At 42.8% G+C, this 8,508-nt stretch overlaps 1 protein-coding gene across 1 annotated transcript; it reads right to left on the bottom strand.

Moving 5' to 3' along the window:
- Window positions 1-50: 50 nt before the first annotated feature.
- LOC111231269 (Krueppel-like factor 2) lies at window positions 51-2,542 on the bottom strand. The gene is made up of 3 exons (XM_022758320.1): window positions 2,196-2,542; window positions 1,002-1,914; window positions 51-873 (listed from the first exon to the last, which is right to left on the bottom strand). Exons 1-3 carry the CDS (start codon window positions 2,265-2,267, stop codon window positions 698-700), a joined length of 1,161 nt encoding a protein of 386 aa, XP_022614041.1. The 5' UTR covers window positions 2,268-2,542; the 3' UTR covers window positions 51-697.
- Between the last annotated feature and the right edge of the window lie 5,966 nt (window positions 2,543-8,508).

The following is an 8,508-nucleotide window of genomic DNA, read 5'->3' as shown; positions in this document are numbered from 1 at the left end:
TGCATAAAGATGAAGGAGTTCCCGAGTCAGACGTTCAATTTCATTGTTTTTAATATTTACAATAAATACACATTTACAGTATAAAATCCATTTACATATTCATATAAATTTAAGTAAAAAATAATGCACAGGACATCAAGCCCTGATAGTGTACAGAGGGGCTGGATCCAAGAGTTTCACACCAGAGAAGTCAACCACAACTACATACAGGAAGAAGGCAACAAAATACAACAGCTCAGGCCATTCAGACATTGAGGCAGTTTAAATAAAACATTGTCTTTGCACATGTTAGGCAACTGTATGTGCACTTCACTCCTGTCAACAAGAACATGTACTATTTTGTGGCCATGTCTTTCTGTCAAGAAGAGTTTTACAGTAGCAGAGTCATAGAAAGGCACTTGTGTTAAACACCGCATTCCAGTTCTGTCAAAGAAGAGTAGTATATACAGGGCCAGCCCCTTCCTGGTCTGCCTGCTCGAAAGCAAACAAAGCTTTTCTAAAGCTTTTATAGAACCAAAGTAGTACCAGCTACATTATTAGAAAATAATAACACTAAAACTTTTTTTTAAATTCAATATTATATAAAAAACGACTTTGGTCATGTGTAGAACTGTTTAAATAAAAATACATCAGTTGGATCACAATAAAAAATAACACAACCCACCCATGAACCCCCAAGTCTCTTATGTGGGCTCCTTCACATGTGTCTCTTCATGTGGAGGGCCAGGTGGTCAGACCTGGAGAAGGCACGCTCACACAGGTGGCACTGGAAAGGCCTGTGCCCGGTGTGTTTGCGGAAATGACGGGTCAACTCGTCGGAACGGGCGAATTTCCATCCACAGCCTTCCCAGCTGCAGTGGTATGGCTTCTCACCTGCGAGGACAGAAAACATGGGGAATAATTAGAACGTGCTGAAACGGGAAATTTGGTTCATAGCACCGAGCTGCTCCGTGCGTAATTGCGCACAGAAAAATTATAGCAGGACATGAGCTCAGACTTACCAGTGTGAGTTCGGAGATGTGCCTTCAGGTGTGAGCTCTTGGTGTAAGTTTTACCGCAGCCAGCGAAGGTGCAAGTGTGCGTCGCTGTGCGCTTCCGCGGCCATGTGCGCCGTCCTCTCTTGGGTTTGGACTCCATCAGCTCGAGGGGAGATGAGGGCGGCGTGAGCATCACCCTCTGCGCGCCAGGCTGCAGGCTGAGTCCTTCATCGTACATGCCAAAGGCAGTGTGCGGAGCGTGGTAGGACATCTGCAGCTGGGGAGCCTGAGGGTGGTGCGGGAAAGCTGCCGGCGTGTGATACTTCTGAGGGAAGTTCATGGGCTGGCACAGCTGTGCCTGGCAGTCCGAAGCTCCCTGGTCATCGGGGCTGAGAGGCGGTGTCATGTTGCTGGCTGCCCGCGGGGAGATGGCCACTCGGGGCTGCTCGAAGGACATCATGCACGAAACGTTCCCCTCTTGCTTGATTTTGCTGCAGCTCTGAGGCACCATGCCCAAAACAGGGCCGTAACTGTCCATGGATGGCTCCACTTTGATGTTTTCCGGGCGGGGGAAAGGAGCAGTGTTGACATAAAATCTCCCCTGAACGCTGGGATTGCGCGTAATGCCATAGTTGTTTGTTCCCTCGGAGCGGAGAAGCTCTGTCATGAGGCTGGCGCAGTACGGGGGCGGCGGGGAGCGATGGTCGTCTGCTGCGTAGGATGGCACCGAGTTTCCAGTTGTGTACATGTTGGGCTCAACTGTGCCCACATATTCCGCCACGCTGTCTGCGCCAGTTGTGTTGGCGAGAATAAAATCCAGATCCAAATAATTACTCAGATCCTCGTCGTCCTTTTTGCTGTGATTGTCCAGGCTGTGTACCATTTCAAGCATCGAGCAGCTGCTGGAGACCAGTTTGTCCACATCTCCTCTCCACCTCTGAAAGAAGAAAGACATATTATTAGATACGATAATATGTAAAACGAAATATGTCAAATAAAAGTTTGTGACACTGCAGATGATTTCCAGCTGGACACGTCTCTCTACTACTGACTTTTATTTTCTTAATTTAAAGAAATAAGTCATTTTTTCCCATGTTTTCTTAAAGCAAACATTGGTTGGAACAGTTTACAAGATATTCATATTGTCATCCAAATCAAAACAGGTGAAACTAATCGAATTCAACTCACACATATTTTAAAGCAAGATTATCAACTTACGTTTTCCCAGGTTTTCTCTCTTTGGTTTGAGAATGTCGAAAAGGACGGTAGCATCACTCCGGATAAGGCCATGGTTTTTGCTGAAATATCAACTATCTCTTGTCAAAGTCGCGTTGTGTTGAGAGCGGCAGCCGCGCCGGAGTCTGTGCGCCTGTTTTCACTGTCGCCTCTCTCCGCAGCTGCGCTCCGAGGACATGAACAAGTTTAAAAGTGGTAGGAGGTCCTCCAACCTTATAACTCTCTTGCCCGGGTACGCCTGGCCAATTGTGAGAGCTCAGGAAACAACGTAAAGTTTGGTAAATTTAGCTCTTTATAAAGCGGTTCCTGCAGGCAGCGGGGCTCAGTGCGCTGTGTGACAGACAGAGCAGCGCAGAGGAACCTATAAAGTGCGCGCCCTCCCCCACAGGCTGACGCAAACGGACCAACCCACCTGATCCTGGAGCTGGAAAAAAGTTGAAGGCAAATTACAAACACACGAGCAATATAGCAACCATAGATACTTACGTAATCTGCTGAAAAGAACAAGCCAAATGACAGAAACTGCAGGGGGAGGGTGCAAGCAGCACCAACAACTTAATGTAAAGGCTGTCAGTGGTCACCAAACTGAGGAGATGTGGCTTTTTTGATGAACAGTAATGAAAATATAAGTAGAATCAGAGTAGTGGGTTAAAACGCAGAAATAAGAAATATTATTTAATAAAGAGCAGGCAAGTCTATAAAGAGATTATTCATGGCACACACATCTGATGGCACTGGCCACAAAACGTCCCATCAGATTTGTTGCTATATATTGGATTTTTCTTTTTTTTTTTTTTTTAATTCTTCCATGTGATGCCTCCAAATTCATTTTTCTTTGTTTTTATGTCCATTACCATGAGAAAAACTCTGAAATCAATTCTCTACTCTCCTCAGACTTTGTCTAGAAAAATGTCCATGAAACGTGCATATTAAAGCAATGTGTGTTCATAATAATGCAGTATATGTATGTGTATGTGTATGTGTGCTGTGTGTCGCTGTCTCCACCTGCTTGGCGCGTCTCGCTCTCGGCTCATTATCATTAATGGAAGATGGTTTTTGTTCTTTCACAGCAGGCTTGTCCAAACAGGCGCCAGGCTCGTCTGAAACGGTTACCACGGCTTTTTAACGCTCTAAACACTCGCGATGTAAACATGATTTAAGGTAACGTCCCATTCAGGTGTAAATGGCGGACGAGGGGGCTGCTGTGTCGACTGGGGTCAAATTTACATCACAACTCCCGCCTGCTTGTTGCTGTTTCTGCGGAGGGGTCTGGTTTCTGACATGAGGACGGTCAGAGGGTTTTCTCAGCAGGAATCCTCTGGCTCCAGAGGTCATTAGGCCAATTGTAGCTGCACTTTGTTTCACCTGAAGTGAAACTTAAAAAAAAAAAAAAGAAAAAAAAAGGGGTGTTGTGAAATCACTCACCATTGCCTAAATTGAATTTTGATATCTGTAGTTTAAGATCATTCTTGCATCTCTTCATACATAACTTCCATCAATAATAACATATAAAACAAACGATTTTAGAAATCGTTTGTTTTGATCGACATTTAGAAATACAGGGACCATAATCACAGACAGCTCTGCACATGTCTCTCGTTGATTTCAGTTTTATTCATTTACACAATCATCAGCAGAGATGAAAGAAGTAACCTACTGTAAGGAGAAGAGTACAAATATTCCATTACCAGTAAAGGGCTTTCATTTAAAAGTTTATTTGAGTTACTAAGTAATATCAGACAACTATACATGAAGTCTCAAAAGTAAAAGTACTCATTATGCAGACACAATGGCCCCTGTCAGTATTATGTCATCATATATTACAATGCTTGATTATTATTACTGATGCATTCATCTGTAAACAGCCATTCATCTGGTTGTGGAGCTATAATGTTCCTTCCGTACTGTTGGGTAGTTTAATAATCGGCGACACAGGTAAAAAAACAATATTTGTCATATATACTTAGAGTGTAAAGAGCACAGAGTTATGTTTCCCTGTCTTTTAACATTCTGGGACCGTATTGGAAACAAGTGTTTTCACTTTAACATGTTTTATTTTGGATTTTATATCGTAACATCTCATATAATTCCCTATGAATGTAGTGCAAATGAAGTATGAAGTAAAGTAAAACATTCAAAGTACCTCAGAATTGCTCTTACACTATGTGCTTACACATATCAAAATCCCCAGAGAGGGACTCACTCTCCTTCTGCAAAAGGTACAGTAAAAAAAAAAAGAAGAAGAAAAACAGTACTGAATATGATCATCAGACCTAACACAGAACAACCAAGCTCAGCACTACATGACAGATGCACCACCTCTCATCAAGCTGTCATGTCTACCATCACCAGGAAACCCTGTCAGTGCAGCTGTGAGGTGTCCACATCCTGATCCCTGATCTTAACTGTGTTCAGTGGAAAGTGCGTCACACGGCAGGAGTCCAGTAAGGCCACTGCCTCTGACCCCTGTTCTGTGCAGCAGTCCTCCTCTGCCCCGCTAACAGTGAGAGTGAGAGAGCTCTCACTTCCCCTGTTACTCAGCCACCTTCAATGCTTTGTAATGCTCCAAAGTTTGATTTTAAGGAACTTAATCCCTGCTGACCTCTTAGTAGTTACAGTCATATCTCATAATTTACTTGCAAAAACAGTTCTGTTTTGTGTGTTTTGAAAAAATCCCATGCCTTGGAGGCCATGTTGCAGTTTTTCACCTGTTGAATATTAGTGGCTGTGAACATCTAGCTGTGTCTACAGAATATCTTTGTCACTGAACTTTTCATAACCTCAGCGATTTGCGCTTCATTTGAAACTTTTGTCCAAACTTTTTATCTTGCATAACGTTCAGTTATTCAGTTTATTGCTAAGAGTTCACAAATAACTAATAACTCATTATTTCTCATTTGCATAATAAATAATAAATCCACATTATCAGAATGTGATTTCATTAATGAACTGTTACTCATAGTAATGAGTAAACTTACTGGTCCTGACCGAAACTCACTCACCACTATGGAGGTTTCTCGCAGCTGGTTTACCCATCATTAACTCACAGTTAGATGTCATGATGTAACCAGACCTAGTTAACAGAGATTTGCAGAAGAACTGTATAAAGACTTTACTAGACAATTCTGCACCTGGCGGATTCAAACGTCAGCCTGAGAGGACCGAAACATTTGCACTCAAGTAGCCTGAAATCATGTGAAACTGCTCACAGCGTGCACTGCTCGGTGAAGTGTAGCAAAGGGATGAGAGAAGCACAAAAAAAAAAAGAAAAAAAAAAAGAAAAGAAAAGAAAGCTGTACCTGGCAGGTCCAGTGTTTCCCTCGGAGGGAGCACTCACTAATTCGCGTGACGTTTAAGAGACAGGTTTGTATTTCATTCTGATCCGTCACTTCCTGTGGAGAAGTGTACGTACCCGACGAGAGAATTTCATTTGGGCAAATTGGGCGAATGTTCGGGGCCTTGCATGTGATGGGTGGGACACTCTTTTGACTGCAGCAGCCCACATAAAAAAAACATTTCTCAGTGGAGGTTTCAGTTAAAGAGATCTGTGAGGAGTCCATAAAGAAGTGGGACTTAATTGATCCCTGTAGGGAAATTCTCCTTTTGCTTGCCCCCTCTGCGCACAGATCAAAGGTCCAAACAAGGACAAACACCTCGGAGCTGGTGGGGATTCAGTGTCCTCCACAAATTCTTGACCCTGTGTCCTTAAGTCAAATCACTTTCTCCCAACCTGCAGCACTTTGGATGACCTGCACATTTGACTACCCTTTCCTGCAGAAGAGGAACCACAGATATCACATTATCAGACAACTGTTGAGCATGGATGCGCAACATTTCCACTGAAGCCTCTGTAAATCTCTTTCCCTGAATTGAAATTTACACAATAGTTTTACCATTGGGAAACATGTGCATCATTTCACAATAGCAGAGCTTGTATGTGAGGTGGATCATTAAGACTTTTTTTTTTTTTTTGTTTGTCACTTGCATCTTTTATTTTGAGATATAACATTATTTCTGTAAACCACAAAAGGGATGCAGCCTATTTCGGTGGCTTTCTTGGAAATAAAGAAGAAAAGAAAAGAAAAAGGACTCACTATAATTGTGAGAGATATGACAAAAGCATGACTCCTATATGTAAAACAATAATGTTACTGTACTTCCACCTCATCCTTTCACTTATGCTTTTCTAAAGTATAATATACATGCCCCACAAACAGCGCGGCTTCTTGTTAACAGTTAAACAGTGTAATTCCCTCGTTATTCTGCATTTGCTTCCAAAAATTGCCAAAAACTGGGGGTTGTATGGCTCATTGTATAGATGTATGTCTCATATTCTCCAGGACGAGACTCTGTGTTGTCACTTACAAGTTGTTATTGGGCTGTCAGTGACATGAATTTAGGCATGCATCATGTCTGTGTCAGGTCTGTAAGTATTCCGTCACTGCGGTGAGGATTTGGACACATCAGCTCTGCCTCATGTGGCGTACTCCACTAGCTTCCATGGAAAAACAGTGTGTAAGTGTGAGAGGTAGCGCTGGGCCTGCATGGGACGTCCTGACTGAGTGAGAGTCAGTGAGAGTTTGAGAGTGAGTGGGATCCTGCTCTGGGCTTATATAGCCCAGTTATTTTTAACCACCCACCCCTTGCTTATTACAGCGTTTCCCCCCCGGACAACTCAGGAAGCACGTTTGGCTCCTTTTCCTGCTCACACGCGGCCAGATTCAAACAGAATCAAAGAATGATAGCATTGAGGCTCTCCATCCCCCTGTTGGAAAAGGAAGGGGGACGAGGGGTGGGGGGGTGGTGGTGGTGGTTGGGGTGGGGGTGGGGGAATGTTTAGGAGAAAAAGGTTGGCACGCGCCATCTGCGTGACATTCAAAGAGCTGGCTCCAGTCCTACTCCAATTCCAGAAACCTTCAAACATTTGCTAAAAACACAACACAGAGAAAACACATTTATACCTGCTGGGAAGCATGCAGCTACGTATCTTTAGCAAATTAACATAACTAAAGAGAAACTGAGTTTCACTGTTAAAGATAACTGTCACCAAACAGAGCTCCCAGTAACCTTCAGTATTTACAAGGGTTAATTGCACTGCACTAATTTGAATAGTGTGTTGCATAACACTGGCCGGTTGTTTACATTGTTAAGATGCAAAAGTAAACCAGTTGATACTGGGAGAGACCATCTAATATACTGTCAACCTTCATCACCCAGACAAACGTCACTTCAATATTTCTGATATTTTAGTGTAATTGATGGTTTTTTATTGAGAACACTGACTGTAATAGAGAGGGTAGGGTTATCCAATGCTCATATACTAAGAGGTGTATCTAACATTTGGTACAACCAATTAATAAAAAATAAAGATAGACCAGATATTAGACACGCTTCTCAGTATAACGCAATACAGTTGAACATGGCGAACTTCATGAAGAGAAGATTTATTGCAGGAGTGTTGTAATAGGCTGCATTCGTTTTAGGCAGGTGTATTTAATAAACTGCCCTGTCAGATTTAGTGTTGAAAAGTGTTGAAATACCCAAGAACTGAGGGGGAAAAACACTCCTCTCTCTTTTCTCTGTGGGGAAAGGTTTTTCAGTTTGCGACTTTATTCAGGTAATAAACCTGTTTATCGTCTGTACACACATTACTGAGGTGAGACGTTTGAAAACAAAGGGGTGCACACTGGTTCCATGCGGCGTTCAACAGCAGCTCTGCATTAAAACAGCAAGCGTCTGGCTTCCACAGAACCCAAACATGTGTCTCGACAACCAACGTAGCTTTCAGCAAGTGTTATGGAAACCCACCTTTTAAAAATATGCAGCTCACTCCGGCTAACATGGCAGAAATAATGGCAACATGTGGATATAATTGAGCCAGTAGAGCACCGGGGGGATGGGCCCCAATTTATTAGCTGTTAACACCAGGAATCATACCGGTCCCACTCGTCACACCACACACACATGGCTTCACTGGCTGTGAAAATGTTGTTTTTTTTTTCTCTCCATAGTGCAAAGAAAGGTGCTTTTTATTTGATAAATGAGAATAGGCAGGCTCTCAGGGGCTTGAAGTGGGCCACTCTGAAAGCACTGGAACATTTTCAGACCGGCCTTTGGACACATGACAATTCAAAGAGCTGGTCAGGCTCAACGCACAGCATGAAATACAAGTTATTTTACTATTGGAAATATTTGTCATACCTGCTTTTCACCTCAGAGGAATAATTTGACATTTTGGAACATACTTTTATTCACTTTCTCATCGAGAGTTAATTAAAAGGATTGAGACCACTCT

This window comes from Seriola dumerili, unplaced genomic scaffold (assembly GCF_002260705.1).
Source record: "Seriola dumerili isolate Sdu_G_001 unplaced genomic scaffold, Sdu_1.0 BDQW01000291.1, whole genome shotgun sequence".
Lineage (NCBI taxonomy): Eukaryota > Metazoa > Chordata > Actinopteri > Carangiformes > Carangidae > Seriola > Seriola dumerili.
The sequence above is the reverse complement of the archived record's forward strand: the minus strand, read 5'-3'. Positions and strand labels throughout refer to the sequence as shown.